This window comes from Musca domestica, unplaced genomic scaffold, assembly GCF_030504385.1.
Source record: "Musca domestica strain aabys unplaced genomic scaffold, Musca_domestica.polishedcontigs.V.1.1 1, whole genome shotgun sequence".
Taxonomy (NCBI): Eukaryota; Metazoa; Arthropoda; class Insecta; order Diptera; family Muscidae; genus Musca; species Musca domestica.
Window position 1 is genome coordinate 21828571 of NW_026712114.1, and position 18812 is coordinate 21847382.

The 18812-nt window shown below is 31.9% G+C and overlaps 1 protein-coding gene across 1 annotated transcript; it reads left to right on the forward strand.

Moving 5' to 3' along the window:
- The first annotated feature begins 2089 nt into the window (after nt 1-2089).
- LOC101892603 (E3 ubiquitin-protein ligase TRAF7) lies at nt 2090-6643 on the forward strand. The gene is made up of 3 exons (XM_005178697.4): nt 2090-2246; nt 5618-6160; nt 6230-6643. The coding sequence occupies exons 1-3, from the start codon at nt 2139-2141 to the stop codon at nt 6458-6460; spliced, it is 882 nt and encodes a 293-aa protein (XP_005178754.1). The 5' UTR covers nt 2090-2138; the 3' UTR covers nt 6461-6643.
- Nucleotides 6644-18812: the final 12169 nt, after the last annotated feature.

An 18812-nucleotide genomic window follows, 5' to 3' on the forward strand; every position in this document is an offset into this window, starting at 1 on the left:
AGGTAGGTCAACTTTGAAAAAATTGCAAGTATAGAGGTCTACCTGTTTGGCTTGTAATGTCAGAATTACTATCAAAACAATAAAAAAGCAAACAACATGTTGCATTGATTTTGAATAAATAATTTAAAACCGCGAAAACTGAATAAATGGTCAAAATTTCTTTTCAATATCATGTTCTATATATCTGTTATGGTTTATTTCGCGACAAAAACTTTAGAATTTGTCGATGCATATGTTGCAATAAGCATTTTGAAAACACCCGAATTTGAATATTTTCTGAACAATTTTTTTGTTATTGAAAAGAAAACACATACATAAACAAATAAAGATGACATATTAAGCCAAGAAAATAAAAAAATTGAAATCATATGGTAGTTCTGCCCTACCTTGAATTCATTGTACCATGCTTGCAACTTGGTTTTGTTTAGTTGAAATTTTTTTTTCATAAAACTATTATATTGGGGAAAATCCACTAAACTTGAATGGATTATTGCGCTTTCTCCACAGAATTGAGTCCAAGATAGTAGGAAAAGATAGCTTTGTCCCAAAATTATACATTTATTTTTTATTCAAAACAATAAATACACACACATAAACAAACTGTGTATATGTTTTCATAGAATAGGGGCTCCCAAAGGAAAAAAATGTATTAAGGAGGTAGCTTTGTTCTGTATATGTGCCATGATATGAACTTATTAATTCCTGTGCTAATTCCATGTTAAAAGAATATAGGTAGATGCATCAACGCTTGGGAACATTGACATGTCAAAACATTTTAAATATTTTGTCAAAAATAATTAAATTTTTAAAATATTTCTTGTACGATGCAAATCGGATAAATTTTTCAAAAATTTTTACAAATTTCAATAATTTTTCATTCAGCATTTTTAATTCCATAATAAGTTTGACAGTTGATTTTCCCAGCAGCTTTGTCGATGCGACTACCTGTATTTTTCTACAATGACTAATTCCAAAGGGTGTAATGTAATTTCAATGCTTGTAAGAACATGGCATCTGTTATTTCGTTCAATAATATCGATGAAAAAGTCCACAAAGTAAAGTATCGGTGCTACCGATATTTCCATCGATTGACAGCTGTAGACACGAGTGCCTAAAGAGTTAGCGGGTTTCACAACCTTTTCAAAATTATAAAAATTTTCCTGTTTCAGAACCTGCATTTTTTTCGATATCATAGAGGGAACATCGGTTATTGTAGTAAAAACTTGTATCTTCTTGCAGTTCTGGAACAGACCAAGAATGAAATTGGGATTAATTAAGTCAGAAATTGTTAAATTTTGCGGACAAAAATCCTCGAGGTTAAGTTAACCTTGTACACCTAATAATCTTTCATATATTATGAAAAAGTATTTATGAGGATGAGGTTGAGCAGAGTTTGTATTATGTAATTTCTAATTTTCGGATGAATTTTTTATTTCAAATACATTCTTTCAATTTTTTTAACAATTGTTTCGAGAATCTTCTAAAAACCTAAAAAAGGAGTAACGAATAAAATAACGATGCACCTTAGATTATGCTTTACATTTTGATTAAGGTTATCTACTCAGAATTGCCAGGTATAACATATTATTTTGCATATTACTTGAACTCTGCCTTGCTATATATATCAATGGAGATTATACCTCGATATGTATTTATCATAACACTTATTGTTTCAATTACATAAAAATTGTAAATTTAAATAATTTATGGAATAAATATTTGTAAGACTCAATGATTTATTTTTCTTCTCATCTTTTCCATAATGGAATTTTCGACATTTTTCTACTGCTTACCAATGAGTAAACAAACCGATTATGCCATATATAGCATACTTTACTACATAGTCTAGTCTAGTTTGTAGGACATTCATACACACGTATGTATGTTTGTACACAAATGTATCTCATCAATAATCTAAATATAGATCATGTCTACGTAAAGATGTTGGCAGTATAAAAATCTGTTTGCCTCTCGCGATATAAGTGAATTGAAATTAGTATTGCAACGAATTTTCAGCGGAAAACAATAAAGGCGCTAAGCGGTAAAAACCATAACACTTATTGTGTGTTTGTGAAAAAGAATAAAATAAATAGAAAAAAGTAAAAATTAAATTTTTAAATTAAAAAAAACTACAAAAAATGCCTGCCATTGACAAAGTTTCAACGGAAAAACATGAAGGTGATATTGTCTGCATTGCCTCCTATGGAGATCAGATTTTCACCGGAGGTGCCGATGGTAAAATTAAAGTTAGTATTTGTTATTTATTAAAAAAATTATGAAAAATAGGGAAAATTCTGGCAAATTCTCTCACTAAAAAACTGAGTATTTTTTATGAAGGAAACATCTGTTTTGAGGAATGTTTGTGCGAATGTGTGTGAGAGAGAGTGTTCTCTTTTTGCGCTGTGGTGGGTGTTTTGCCGACAGAAATGTCATTGCTCTGCAAAAAACTTCCGATCATTTTAATTGGTATTGAAGAAAAACAATGTTTTGAATTTTTAATTAAAAAAATAAGGAAAATGCTAGAAAGTTGTTTAAGCGTCATTGTGTGAATGAAATCTTCCATATGCAATAATTAATATAAAAGGGTAAAAAGTGGAAGAAAGAAAGGGGTCTCAGAAGAAAAGGGTTTCAACTGATCATTTGACAATTCTAGTGTTTTCCAGGCTGAAATCGTTCCTATCACGAAACCTTTAGAAATGGGTGAACGTAAATTGGAAAAAAAGAAGAAGTAATGAAAAAACCAAAATAAAAATTGTCTGTCAAATCGATTGGAGAATGTGGTAAAGAACTTCGTAATAATTACAATCTTTATATAAGGGCTATACCCAAATATTGACCAATGTTATAATATTTTACAAGTAGGATTTCTACATAATAACAACTCAAAATACCAACACTTGGTGAAATTAAATGGAAAATATAAATAAAATGTAAAATATATTTGAAATCGGAGTTGATACTTGGCCTGTTTCAGAACTGCAAGAATGTAACAGTTTTTACTACGATAACCGAATTTCCCTTTGTGATATTGAAAAACAAAATGTAATACTTGTGGATTCTTGCAGGTTCTGGAATAGAGGCCATTCCACAAAGTCCCATTTTTAATACAATGATTCTTGAAGTGATCTAAATGTTGCGAAATATAACTCAAAGTATTGAGGTGCCCTTGTATATGGTTAGGGTCAAGGTCAATTTAATATGGTCACAAAGGAGGCGAATTCAGACCCTTGAATTTCTCCTCATGCAAAATTTCGTGTCGATTGGTAACCTATAGATTGACTGCAACATCAGGAAAAATTTAATATTTTGGTCCATTTGGACATCAAAAAGTACATCTCCATAACAATAGGCTTTACTTTTGACCCTAACCCTACCCCCATGCAAAATTTCGTGATGATCGGACGATAATTGCGACCTGTACATAGGGTGAGATGAAAAAACTGCAACCAACTTCAGACTGCTGTCATTTCTAAGCCACTCGTCCGACAGCTGTTAAATTATTCCAGCTGTTAAAATTATTCCAGCAAAAACATTTTGGTGAGAATTTTCCAGAAAAAAAGTTATTCGTGATGGAATTCAAGCGTGATAGTGTGATTTCTTTATATTTGGCTGGAAAACCACAAGAGGCTATCGTTAGAGCACTCCAGCATTTAAATGTGAATAAATCTTTTGTGTCTCGTACCATCGCTCCTTACCGTGATACTGGTAGCGTAGCCCCATGTCAAGGAAGTGGACGGAAGAAAACAGCAACATCAGCAGAAATGGTTCGAAAAGTGAAGAAGCGACTTGATCGAAACCCGCGTCGCAATGACCGAAAAATGGCTCGTGAGCTGAACATATCGCAATATTCCATTCGGCAAATCTTAACAAATGAGCTCGGGGTAAGGCCATTGTAATTCCAAAAAGTGCAAGAACTTACACCGCAACAGAAAGAAAATAGACTCAAAAGAGCTTCAGTTTCGCTTGGCCGAACGTGGTGAACTGCCAAATTTGGTTTTATCCGATGAGAATATATTCGTTGTCCAGCAGTTTGTAAACAAACAAAATGATCGTGTTTACTTGCCAAAGAGGTCAGCTGAAAATGTGCGCCTTCGGTTGGCCACCAGAACTCAAGCGTCGGCCATGGTGATGGTGTGGGCCGCCATAACAGTCGTTGGTCGCTCTCCGCTTGTATTAATCGGCCGTGGCATCAGAATAAATGTCGAAGATTATCGCGAAAATATTATGGAGGGTGTATTAAAGCCTTGGGCACGCAAACATTTTGGCCGTAGACCTTGGAAATTCCAACAGGAATCAGCACGAGCCACCCAAGAATGGTTACAAAATGAGGTTCCTCGCTTCAATTCCAGCCCACAATGGCCATCAAAATCTACGGATACCGTGCCGTTGGACTATTGTGTCTGGGGTATTTTGGAAAGCAAGGTTGACACTTAAAAATACCAAAGTGTCGATCACCTCAAGCTAAGGCTTCGTCGGGAGCGTGTGACGGTTTCATTGGCCGTTTGAAGGTCATAATTCGTGCCAAAGGTGACCAATTCGTACAAATCTAAAATTATTCTAAAATTTGATGCTATTTCCTACACTTTTGGTTCCATTGAAAAAAAAAAATTTAAAAATTATGGCGTTTGACTTTATTGAAGTTTTTTTTTATCTCATCCTGTATTTGGGTCAAAGAGACCTAAGGTGAAAAAACGTTAACTCGATGAGGCACGTTTTTACCGTATCAAATGATATATAACCTCTGTAGCCATAAGACTGAGAATATAAAAATCAATAATTTTTGTACAAGAAGTCCTTCTCAAAATAATTTTTGAAATCATCAATTTTCCATGATGTCCCAGTAAATTTTGATTAAATTCGACTAGTTTATCAAAGAAAAATGAAATGATAAAAAGAGTAGAAAATATTGGAGAAAATTGGGTGGATATTACAGAAATCTCCAATTCCACCAATTAGTGGACCTTAATCCAACAACTTTTGCAAGGAGAGAACAGACCTTTCATTAGACCCAAATGTCAAGTTTCATCTAAATTGGTTGGAAATTGTGGCAGAAAAGTTCAAAATACTGAAAATCGGGTGGTTCCGTTATATACTACAAAATGAACATTAATCGAAAATTTTACGCAAGGAAAGAACCGACCTTTCAAGAACCCTAAATCTCAAGTTTCAGCTGATTTGATTAGATATTGTGGAGAAAACCTTCAAAATACCGAAAATCGGGTGGTACCGTTATATGGGGGCTATACCAATTAGTGAACATGTAGTGAATATTTTTTGTAGGAAGAGAACAGGTTTACCAAGAACCACAAATGTAAAGTTTCAGCTGGCTTGGTTGGAAATTGGCAGAATCCTTCGAAATATCGAAAATCTGGATTTACCGGAATGACAAATTTAATATAACCTACAGTGTAAAAAAATAATTTTTAAAAAAATTCAACATTTTTATCCAAAATTGTTTTTCTTGTAAAAAATTGCATAAGAATTCCGAAAATATGGCCAATGCACATGAAAACCTAACATAAAATGTCAAAATCAAATAGAGACCCTTGCGTTTTCATTTGGTCTAATTGAAAATTTCACATCCTACTCTCTCTCTCTCTCTCTTGTTTACTTACAGATTTGGGATAAAGATTTAAATCTTGTGAAGAGTGTCGATGCCCACGAATCGTACATCTATGCCCTGGCCGTTAACAGCAAGGGTAAATTGTATTCCAGTTCCTGTGATGGCTGTGTCAAATTCATGCAGCCACCCTATGACAAGGTTGAAGAACTTCTCCGCTGTGATGATGTTATCCAGTCGATGTACTGTGAAGGAGATGTTCTTTTCACGGGCGACGACAAAGGTGTTGTGTCGAATTGGGAAAATGACAAAATGATTTTCAAATATAATCTTGTGGAGGAGGTTAAATCACTGGCGGCGGAGAAGGGTTGGATTTATACGGTGCGTGATTTGGATATGGTTATATCGGAAATTGTTCAAGGCAAGTCGGGAAAATATGTTACGAAGGCGGTGTTGCCAGGAAAATCCCCTCTATGCCTTGTAACGTCCACAGACGATGGTAGACACAAATATATTGCTGTGGCCGATCGTACCGGTAAGGGTTTCTTCATTGCCAGCAACTCGATGGCGGATAAATTTAAAGTGCTAATCGAACAACAGGTTGGTGTGCAACTTCTTTTTAAACAATTTATGAATATTACTAATGTTTTTCTCTTTGCGATATTCCAGGACTGCCATGAAATGATCATCAATGCAATTTGCACCGATGACACCCATCTGTATACGGGCGGTTATGACAACAAAGTCAAGGGTTGGTCGGATTTGAGCCAGGGCAAACTTAAGGCCTTGGGTGAAGTGGATACGGGCAGTTGTGTTAATGCCTTGTGTTGTTGTGCCAACAATAAAGCCGTTTACATTGCCTGCAGTGATGGTTTGGTACGCCGGGCCAACTTTCTTTAGACCGACATCTTGATCTTTGCCATGAATTTAGAATAGGAATAAAATTAAATTATCGTAGTTGGGATTTGTAATTTTTAAGTCATTTTTTTAGATCACTAACATCTCTATTTTGCCTGTTAGTATTCTTCCTAAGCTCATCTTATTTAACAAATTTGTAATAATAAAAATATTAAAAAAATTTAATTCTCAAAAATTTACATTTTTTAAAAAAAGATATTTTTTAAATGCCCGTATCAGGTTTTTGATGGAACGTCAACAAATAAGCCCATCTGATTACAAAGTTTATTGTTGACAAAAGTACTCTTCTTGGCCGACCTTATATAGGACCTGACGAAAACAATTTCAACTCGTTTTGGTATGAACCAATTTACTATTGGTCTGTTCCACATCCTGCAAGAATCTTCCAGTTTTGCTATTTTTTCTGATATCATAAAGGAAAATTTGGTTATCCTAGTTAAAAATTATACTTTCCTGCAATTCTGGAACAGAGCATATTTCTAAAATGTGAAAGTTTTGTTGGATAAAAGAATTTTGCCATAGATACATTGTCTTATTTTAAAGATACTATTTTAAAATGTTTAAATTTAGCAATTATAAAAATTAACATTAAAAAATATAAAATTTTTCTAAAAATCCTCGATTTAAAATAATAGGACGTTAAATTTAAAAAAAAAATTATAATAATAAAAAAACAAAAAATTACGATTTTGAATGCAATGCAATATTAAATGTCATCCAAGAATTAAAAACAAAAATGATTTTAAAGACAACTAATTAAAAAAAAACATGTTTTCAAATCTATTTAAAATATCAAAGATTGTAAAAATTCTTGACAAAAAAGTTCAACAAGTAAAAAAGCAGGTAAATTCGGCCGGGCCGACATTTAAATCCCACCCACCAATTTGAAGTAACTTGAAAAATTCCCAAATAATATGTCGTAAAATACCATTCAAAGGAGAGAAGCTTTACGAAAACGTTGTCCTGCAAAAGTAATTTTTTGTCATAAATTTGACAAAATTTCGGTAAAAAAATCGTTAAAATAATCAAAACACCGAATATAGGGAAGGGGGGAAGGGTGGTATTATGTATGGGGGTATCCTAATATGGGGACCTGCATACACAATTTGTTGTCATAGGCTGTAATGCCCATTAGAAATTTCAAATACGAAATTTAACACAATTCCGGTAAACAATCAGGATAAAATCATCAAAATACCGAATATCGGTACACCAAAGTACTCACACAATTCTGTGGAAAAATGTATATTAATTTTTTTTAATTCACATCTGTTACTGTTAGGGATTAAAAAAAAATTAAGAAAAGTCCAAGTTTGCAGCTGTGATAGTCTTCGAAAATTTTTTAAGAAAAAGCCCACGATTGTAACTACAACAATCTTAAATAGTTGTGATTTTGTTTGAGCAATATTCAAACCAGCATTTTGTGATAGACTTTGAAAAAATATGTTTTTTTTTTAACTCCATGATTATGGCATAGCATATTAACGACTAAATTTTTCTGGGTCGACGATGCCTTACCTCCAAGAAATTCCGTTTGCCTCCAATGAAAACATGTTTTCAAATCTATTTAAAATATCAAAGTTTGTAAAAATTCTTGACAAAAAAGTTCAACAAGTAAAAAAGCAGGTAAATTCGGCCGGGCCGACGTTTTAATCCCACCCACCAATTTGATGTAACTTGAAAAATTCCCAAATAATATGTCGTAAAATACCGTTCAAAGGAGAGAGGCTTTACGAAAACGTTGTCCTGCAAAAGTAATTTTTTGTCATAAATTTGACACAATTTCGGTAAAAAAAAATCGTTAAAATAATCAAAACACCGAATATTGGGAAGGGGGTGGTATTATGTATGGGGGTATCCTAATATGGGGACCTGTGTACACAATTTGTTGTCATAGGCTGTAATGCCCATTAGAAATTTCAAATACGAAATTTAACACAATTCCGGTAAACAATCAGGATAAAATCATCAAAATACCGAACATCGGTCCACCAAAGTCCTCAGAAGAAATTCACAGAATTCTGTGGAAAAATGTGACTAAAAAATACCGAACATCGAGAGTACCGTTATATGGGACCCATACGATATAGTGGACCGATATAGCCCATACTTGAACTGCCTGCAGACAAAAGACTGATCTGTGCAAAATTTTAGCTTCCTATCTTAATTCGTTTTGACTCTAGCGTGATTACAACAGACGATCGAACGGACAGGGCTAAATCGTCTTAGAATTTTACTTTGATCAAGAATATACAGGGTGAGATAAAAGCTGCAACAAAGTCAAACGCCATAATTTTTACTTATTTTTTTACATTTTATTGAATGAAAGCAAAAAATATTGGAAATAGCATCAAATTTTAGAATAAGTTTACATTTGTTCGAATTGGTCAGCTTTGGTACGAATTATGGCCTTCAAACGGTCAATGAAGCCGTCATACGCCGCCCGAATATTGCTCTGCAGGATTTTGACCCATTCCCGGCGAAGCGCTTGCTTGAGGTGATCGACACTTTGGTATTTTTTAGTGCCAACCATGCTTTCTAAAATACTCCAGACACAATAGTAAAACGGATTGGTATCCGGAGATTTCGATGGCCATTGTGTACGGTAAATGAAGCGAGGAACCTCATTTTGTAATCATTCTTGGGTGGCGCATGCTGAGTGCGATGTTGCTGAGTCCTGTTGGAATGTCCAAGGTCTGCGGCCAAAATGTTTGCGTGCCCAAGGCTTTAATACTACCGACCCACACCATCATGGCCGGCGCTTGAGTTCTGGTGGCCAACCGAAGGTGCGCATTTTCAGCTGACCTCTTTGGCAAGAAAAACACTATCATTTTGTTTGTTTTCCAACTGCTGGACAACGAATGTTTTCTCATCGGAGAAAACCAAATTCAACAGTTCACCACTTTCGGCCAAGCTCTTTTGAGTCTTAAGTTAAGTTCTTGCACTTTTTGAAATTTCAATGGCTTTACCCCGAACTCATTTTTCAATATTTGCCGAATGGAATATTGCGATATGTCCGGCTCACGAGCCATTTTTCGGCCACTGCGACGCGATTTTCGATCAAGTCGCTTCTTTACTTTTCGAACCATTTCTGCTGATGTTGCTGTTTTCTTCCGTCAACTTCCTTGACGTCGGGCTACGCTACCAGTATCACGGTTACGAGACACAAAAGATTTGTTCACATTTAAATGCTGGAGTGCTCTAACGATAGCCACTTTGTGGTATTCCAGCCAAATATAAAGAAATCACACTATCACTCGTGAATTCCATCACGAATAACTTTTTTCTGGAAAATGCTCACCAAAATGCTTTTGTACACTTGTAAACAAAATAATGAACTGTCACTGGAATAAATTTAACAGCTGTCGGACGAGTGGCTTTGAAATGACACCAGTCTGAAGTTTGTTGCAGTTTTTTCATCTCACCCTGTATATACTTTATTGGGTCTAAAATGATTACAACTTTCATAAGTTATAAACGTCCATGTTATCGTGGAGGGTATAAAAACTAAGTTTATAGGTGTGATAGTCTTTGATAATATATTATAGAGAAATCCATGATTTTTCAAAGTCTTAAAAAGTATATTTATAAAATCTAAAATTATGTGAGAGACTTTGAGATTTTTTTATTTTTTTTTTTAAAAATATGTTAAAAAATTTATATTTAAAAAAAATTAAAAAAAAAAGTTTTATATATTGAAACAGACTTAATCCCTTTATTGTTGTTTTTATAAAAACAACGTTTGTTTATTAGTGGAGAACGATGGTAATGTTTACCAGGGGGTAAGGCAGGGAATACCTAGGATGTGGAAAGAGCCACCAATCCAACAATAAAGGGATTACCCTGGCCATTTTGCAACAACAAAATACTATGGTATCCCGAACAAACAAGCCAACACTGTTCTTTTATGATTATCTTGGTATTCGAAAAAAAAAATAATGATTAGGGCATGGTACAATGAAATAGAGGTAACCTCATTTCAAATTAGCATTCCCAGTTCTGCATTTTCTGTAATTTACCTTGTCAAATTTCCATGCATAAAAAACAGTTTCCATCTCTGATTTTGTGTGTATACAATGTTGATGTTGTCAAATGTATAAATTTGAAAAAATTGTAAACATATGATTGCATGACTTTACCTCCTTAGTTCTACCATGAATTATGGTTTGGTATTAGAAAAATATTGTTATTACTGTCTGGTCTTTAACAAAAAATATCAACTAGCGTTTCGTCAATGATTTTTTTGAATTCACATTTGTTACTGTTGGGTCTTTGAAGAAAAAATTAAGAAAAGTCCAAGTTTTCAGCTCTGATAGTCTTCGAAAAATATTTAAGAAAAATCCCACGATTGTAACTACAATAATCTTCAATAGTTGTGATTATGTTTGAGCGATATTCAACCCACCATTTTGAAATAGACTTTGAAAAAATATGTTTTTATTTAACTCCATGACTATGGCATGGCATATTAACGACTAAATTTTTCTGGGTCGGCGATGCCTTACTTCCAAGAAATTCCCTTTGCCTCCAATGAAAACACCATGTCTATGTTGTTTTTTATCTTTTTTCTTTAATTTCCATTTTCTTGTTTTTGTTATCTTTTAATAGTTTATAGTTTTCAGTTGTGTTGAAAAGAATTTACAGTTTGTTTTTAATACTAAACACAATTAACAATTCCTTTTTGTTCATGAAATATTCTAAGATTTTTGTTTTCTTCTTCTTCTTATTCAGCAATTCAAGAATAATAATACTAATAAGAAAAAAAAAAGATTAAAAAACAAAACAATTGCTTTGAAAATAAGACTTTAAATTATTCAATTTTTTTTCATTTCGTATCATTTGAAAGATTGTCTCTGCTGCATTAGAATAGAGATAGAAATGATGTTTTTTTGTTTTAATTAATTAATTCTTTCCGTTTCGCATTTAATATAATTTTGTATGCAATAAATTTTTTGCAGCATTCGGATTGCTAAATTCAATTATTGTTAATTTAATGTAATTTGTTAATTTATTTTCATATTTTCTTTTTGCTAATGTTTGTTTTAATTTTTTTCACTTTAATTGTAATGTTAATGTTATAACCTATACACAAAACACACATTTATACATTTAATTCACATTTAATTATTTTTTTGGGATGTTATTGTTTTTCTCACTTAAGTTACTAATATTTAAATTATTTTGTGTTATTATTTTTGTATGGTAGATTTTGTTCAAAGAAATCGCAAACTATTAGAAACATTAAGGAAAACACATGAAGAGAGCTTACAGCTGGATTTTTTTTACTCTCCGTGAAAAAGTTCTCTCAACTAAATGGAAAGAGAAAATGTAGGCAAACTTTGAACTCACCGAACTCAACACTAATGACAATTACAATTCCCGAATAGTAAAACTAAATTAGACGAGCGTATTTATGAAATATTTGTATACGTCCTCAACTCGGCAATATTGAAAAATCATTCGAACAGAAAAATTAATTTCTTGAAAATTTTATTAATTTATTCCAATACGTATACGTTTCTTGATCATACATTACATACATATATTCATACAAACATACAGTGTAAATAAATATTGCTTATAAATCAGAGACATTTACCGAACACCCTGTTGTTAGACAATTCAATATCTATAGTTTTCTTAATTATATATTTATATCCTTAATGTTATTAATTTATTATTACATTTAAGTACTTAAATTAATTTAATATTATTTTTTTATTTTTTTTCTATATTGCTATGTTTTTTATGCAGTTTTTTTACATAGAAAGCATAATAAGCCTATAATATAGCGTAATAAAGGTATAGATCAAGATCAATTAAATTTTTGTTTAGCGACTTATTACACAGCGCAACAGAAAACAGTTAAAACAATTTGAATTGAGATATTTTTAAACAAAATTCAAAATAATTAAAAATTATGTGCCTCCGCAGATGACTATTATTTATAGTACTATCCAGAAAAAAATGGAAACCACATGAGCCGAAAATCTCATTATAAGGTAAGGTAAAAAAACACTTCATTTGAATTATCAGGGGATTGAAAAATAAACGGTTATTCTTTATAATTTACAAATGAGCTGTAATAAATATTTTTTGTAAGATCTAATCAAATAAAATCAAATGATAGATGATTTGAATGAAAATTTTGACAGAAACTTCGCAAATATCAAAAGTCAATAATATTTGTTTTGAGGATTTAAACTTCGCAGCTGATTTGGTAGGAAATTGAGCTCAAAACCAAATTTAATTTTTTTTCAATAATAACGGGGAAATTCCAACAGATGAGAGCTAACAAGTAAAAAAGCAGCTAAGTTCGGCCGGGACAAACTTTTAATACCCTTCACCATTTGGAAGAAACTGGAAAAATTTTCAAAAAAAAAAAATTCCGTCGGAAAATACCGCTTTAATGAAAATCATTATATGGGGGCTATACGAAGACGTGGTCCTGCATAAGTAATTTGTGTCATAGGCTGTAGTAACTTTTCCGACTTTATATATGACATTTGAAACAATTTCGGTGAATAATGTTTTAAAATCATCAAAATACCGAATATCGGAAGGAAACGTTAAAAAGGGGATATATAATATCGTGGACCTCTATATACAATTCTCTTCTAGCGGATAAAGTACTCACAAGAAACTTCTTGTGTGGAATTTCAGACAATGCAATTAAAAATGTGGATAAAATCATCAAAATACAGTTATATGGGGGATATACTATCTCGTAGAAATATATAGACATTTCTCTTTACTGACAAAGAACTCCTTGTGTAGAATTTTAGGCAATTCCATTGAATATGTGGCTAAAATCATTAAATATACCGAATATCGGGAGCTACCATATGTCATATGGGGGCTATACGATATCGTGGACCCATATAGATAATTCTCTTCCAGGGGATAAAGTACTTACAAGAAACTCCTTGTGTGTAATTACAGAGAATTCCATTGAAAAATGTGGCTAAAATCATTAAAATACCGAGTATCAGGGTTCCGTTATATGGGGGCTATGCGATATCGTGAACCGATATAGCCCATCTTCGAATTTGACATGCCTGCAGACAAAAGAGAGATCTGTGCAAAATGTTAGCTTCCTATCTTAATTCGTTTTGACTGTAGCGTGATTACAACAGACGGAAGGACGGACAGGGCTAAATCGTATTAAAATAAAAAAATCGCTGATTAAAAATATATATATACTTTGTTGGGTCTAAAATTATTATTTCGATGAGTTACAAATGGAATGACGAACTTAATATACCCTCCATAATATATATGGTTGACGGTATAAAAACAGAAGATCCGTGTGCCGGCGTTTCGAATGCATACATTTCCCATTTCCACACTTTTGGAAATTTTCAGATTAAGATTTCCCGAAATCCGTGCACTTCAGGTATATAGTGTCCTCGGTAGTATTGCAGATGAAAATACACAGAATATTTTGGTCGAAAATGTTAACCCTCGAGTGGATCAACAAAGGGGTCTTTTAGGTTTCTTCTTTAAAATATGGTTGAAAACTCCCATTTTAACGGGATCGTAGCAAGTTAAAATATTCCACCAAATTTTTTGTAATAAACTTCTACTATAGGTCTTAGTAGACGTCAGGGATCTATATCTTACCTAAACGCCAGGAATTCTTACATACAGGGTGAGATGAAAAATAAGTAATTCTTACATACAGGGTGAGATGAAAAAATAAATAATCAAAAATAAATAATAAAATGACAATTATTTCCCTTTAAATTATTTCTAAAACTATCTATTGCATTTCCTACTTGTTTAATATTATTTAAAAATCCACTATGGTTTGACATTTCGGAGCAGAATTTTCTAAAACAAATCCGCGATTGTAGCACATTTTTTCAAAATTAATAAAAAAATTGATAATTACGTCTTGAATTTCCCTTTTTAAAGTTATTTTCTTTGAGGTCTTATACGACTATTAGTTATAGCCCCAAAAAAAAATTTAACTGCCATTCCCTTAAAAATTAAAATTCATGAAATGCTCGATTTTTTGCCTCAATTTTCACTGCCAAAAATCGTAGAACATATCCGGAATTGTAGCTTCATTTCTTTATTTATAAAACAATTCTACAATCTGCAATTATGTCCTAAATATCCCGTGCATATTTTTTTAACCTTATGCTGACCTTCGTTAATATACTTAACAACTTCACTGTCTGTTACCCCGTAAAATATACTTAAAGATCCACGATTATGGCTTCTATAATCCTTGAAACAATATTTAAAAAAGAAAAAAAGAACTGTAATAACCCCTGCTTCTTCACACTTGCTGAATTTTGTGGCAAACAGAAAAATTATATATTGAATGTATTCTACCGCTAATACGAAAAGTCCATAACATGGATCCGTTGATCTCGATATTCGATTAAAAAAATGTCAGGATGTTTTAACTCAAAAATTTTGTATTGTATAATTTTATATCCTCATTGGCCTGTTATTGACTCTACAATTAAGAATTAATAAATATACAAACAATAAAAAATAAGATACATTTACATATACATTTTTTTAATTTCTAAATTCCGAGTTATTTATAAAAATATATTAAAAATATAAAAAACAACAATAACCCTTCAACAAAAAATCCATAAAATGTTTTGGAATTGTAACAAGTGTGTGTGTGTTTTTTCTTTTTTTCGTTTTGATAAATATGTAAAATGTATGCATAAACGTTTGCATATAACATTATTTGTCAATAATGTTAAAAAATAATATCATCTTAAATAAATATTACAGAAAATAAATATCTTAAATAAATATTGCTTTAAATACTAAATAACATAGATAAGTAAATATAAAGCAACAACACTATGTGATGTAACAATATATTGAAAAACATCCACTTGTTAACATTTTTAAAAATACGAATAAAATAAATTACACTGTGCGACAAAATTCAAATTTTTTTAAAAATTCCAGAAAAAATCCAGAATATTATGAAAATTTTAAAAATAGAAACTATGTGTATCAGTTTTTAAAAAAATCACATCGTAAAGCGACCAAAAAATAGAGGGGGTGAGTTCCCCCCTATTCCACAATTTTGAATTAAGATTTCTTGTCATCTTAAGAACCCGGTCATCTTAGGTCTTCGCAAATATTTCTTTGAAGTAAACGAAGGAATCTGTGCGGCAAAAAAAATAAAAAAGCCCGTGTATTGGTGATTTGAAAGTTTACATCGAGATGTAAATATACGAACAATATTTTAAAATAATTAACCCTCAAACGAGTCAAAAAAGGGACCTTTTTGTTCTTTTAAGTTAAACCATCATTTTTAAGTAAAACCAAAGACCTTCTTCATCAAATTTCACTATAAATCTGCAATAAAAATAAATCCATATTTCAAATCCATATTTTCAAAAAAATATTAACATCAAAGTTCTAAAGAAAAATATATATAGAAAAATATTATAGAAAAATATTTGATCAGATTTTCTTCTTCCTTTTTTCTAGCTGACATTCGAAATGCATGTACTATAATTATGTGTTTGCTTTATACATCCTTCACCACAATGGTCAGGGTATTATGTCTTAGTGCATATGTTTGTAACAGGCAAAAGGAAACGAGATAGACCCATAGTTCCTTTTGATGATCTGCATAGAATCACATTCTGAGTCGAATTATGCATGTCCGTCCGTCCGTCCGTCTGTCCATGTATTTTTGTAAACAAAGTACAGTTCGCATTTATTACCCGATCCAGATGAAATTTTGCACAAATCATTTGTTTGGCCCAAGGACGAACCCTATTGAAATTGGAGATAATCGGTAAAAATTTAGATAGAGCTTCCATATATATATTCGTCCGATTTGCTTTTTATTGTGCACCAAATGAGTAATACAAGCCCAAATAGGATGGAATTTTGCACATACGACCAAATTAGGTCTGCAAATAAGTTCGCCAAATGGTGGGAGTCGGTTTAGATATAGCTATAGCCCCCATATATATTGTTCATCCGATTTGTTATTTTTGTTCTCCACATCCGAAATATGAACTCCGTAACCACGATATTCCGAGAAATATATCAAATACAGCTCAGAAATATCTTTGCCAAATTTTAACGAGATCGGTTCAGATTTGGATATAGCTCCCATATACATCTTTATCCGATTTCAAATTAATTGTGAATAAAAACTTTTAATTGTTATGTGGAGCTCCACTAAATTAGCAAAGTGGTGTAGGGTATCATAAAGTTGGCCCCGCCCAACTTTAAGACTTTCTTTACTGGTTTAAACTTAGCGCATGACTGATTTGAAAGATAGCACTGAGCCACAAATTTAAATTTTTCAATAATTACGGGCAAAATCCAGCAGGTTATGAAACTACAGCTAAAAACAGAAGACACTTGTAACCCAAATAGAGAAGGCAAGATTCCATCTTTGGAAATTTACGAATAAAGATTCCTCGAAATCCGTGTGTTTTTGGTATATGTGTCTTCGGGAATGTTGCAGAAAAAAATACATGGAATATTTTGGTCGAAAATTTTAACCCTCGATTGATTCAACAAAAGGTTAAAAACTCCCATTTAAGCAAGTCCAAATATTCCCCAAAATTATTTGCTATAAAATTTTACTATAGGTTCTAGAAGATGCCAAGAGTCTAAATCTTACCTAAACGCCAGGAATTCATATATATTAAAAGACATTTTATTAACCCTAAAACCGTACTTTGTGTGAGTTTGAGCAAAAATCTACAACAAATCATCATTGTAGAAGGATGATGTCAAAGACAAAAATATTCTTCATCAAATTTGTCTATAAGTCACCAAAGAAAAGAAATCTGTTTGATTGGGCCAACAATTATCTAACTCCTCGAAATATTGGTTACCCACATAGGAAAGTATCTATGGATTTTCCTATCTCGCCGAGCTGAGTCGATCTAGCTATGTATGTCCGTCCGTCCGTCTGTATATGTCAATTTGTAATCACTCTACAGGTCGCAATTATGGCCCGATCTTCACGAAATTTAGAACGGAGGTAGGGTTAGAGCCAGAATATGAGAGATCTTCGCATAATATTTAGGGTTTGAAATGGATCAAAAACTGAAAAAATTCCTTATTTTGCAGTTGCTCTACAGGTCACAATTATAGATCAATCGAAGCGGCCTTTAGTGGTGAAAAATAAAATTTGTATTAAATAAAAGTCAAATTTTCCATTAAACCGCGAATATTTTTAATCCCGGCGAAACCACAAATAGACGAACAGGTCAATTCTGACCGTTACGTTGATGCTGATAGTAAATATATCGGATATATATAGCGAAATATATACAATGTATATATACAAACTAGAATGCTTATATCTCGAGAATGACTAGACCATGCTAAAGGTGACCAATTTGAACAAATCTAAACTTATTCTAAAATTTGATGCTATTTCCGACATTTTTTGCTTTCATTCGATAAAATTTAAAAAAAGTATAAAAATTATGGCGTTTGACTTTGTTGCAGGTTTTTACTTCATCCTGCAGTTAAAATATTGACAATTATGTCCTGAATTTCTCTTTTAAAGTGTTTTTTTAACTTCACGATTGTAGCGCTGTTTCTTTATTGTCTTTTAAGACTCTATTAAAATATTCTTAATAACCCAGAATTATAAGAGAAAATATAAAAATATTCTGAATTTCATTTGAAAAAAGGACATTTGAAATTTTCACGATTTCAAAAAAAAGTATTTACAACAATACACGATTTTTGTCTTATTTCCATTGCAAAAACCATACAACAAATCCACGATTGCAGCTTTTTTATTTATTCGTAAAAATCTATAATTATTACCTAGATATTCCATGCAGATTTTGTGAACCTAATCCACCATTATAGCTTATTTTCTTAAATATTCGCGAAAATTCACTGCAGAAAAAATTATATTTTGAATATATTCTACCGCTAGTACAAAACGCGCATAACATGGATCCATTTATCTCGATATTCAATTTAAAAAAATGAGCAACATTTTTAAGTTAAAACATCTTAAAAATGTTGCTTAGTAGAATTTTATATCCTCATTGACCTGTTATTGACTCTACAAATAAGTAGTTATAAATATACAAACAATAAAAACTATGATACATTTACATATATATTTTTTTAATTTCTTAATATCGAGTTATTTATAAAAATATATTAAAAATAAAAAAAAAAAAAAAAACAACAGTAACCCTTCAACAAAAAATTTATAAAATGTATTGGAATTGTAACAAGTGTGTGTGTGTGTATTTTTCTTTTTTTTTCGTTTTGATAAATATGTAAAATGTATGCATAAATGTTTGCATATAACATTATTTGTCAATAATGTTAAAAAATAATATCA

What these genes read in the sequence shown, in the direction of transcription:
- LOC101892603 (XM_005178697.4), top strand. Translation starts at nt 2,139, where the DNA reads ATGCCTGCCATTGACAAAGTTTCAACGGAAAAACATGAAGGTGATATT. An exon ending in GTGCCGATGGTAAAATTAAA is followed by an intron (nt 2,247 to 5,617) that starts GTTAGTATTTGT and finishes GTTTACTTACAG; the next exon opens with ATTTGGGATAAAGATTTAAA. An exon ending in AAGTGCTAATCGAACAACAG is followed by an intron (nt 6,161 to 6,229) that starts GTTGGTGTGCAA and finishes GCGATATTCCAG; the next exon opens with GACTGCCATGAAATGATCAT.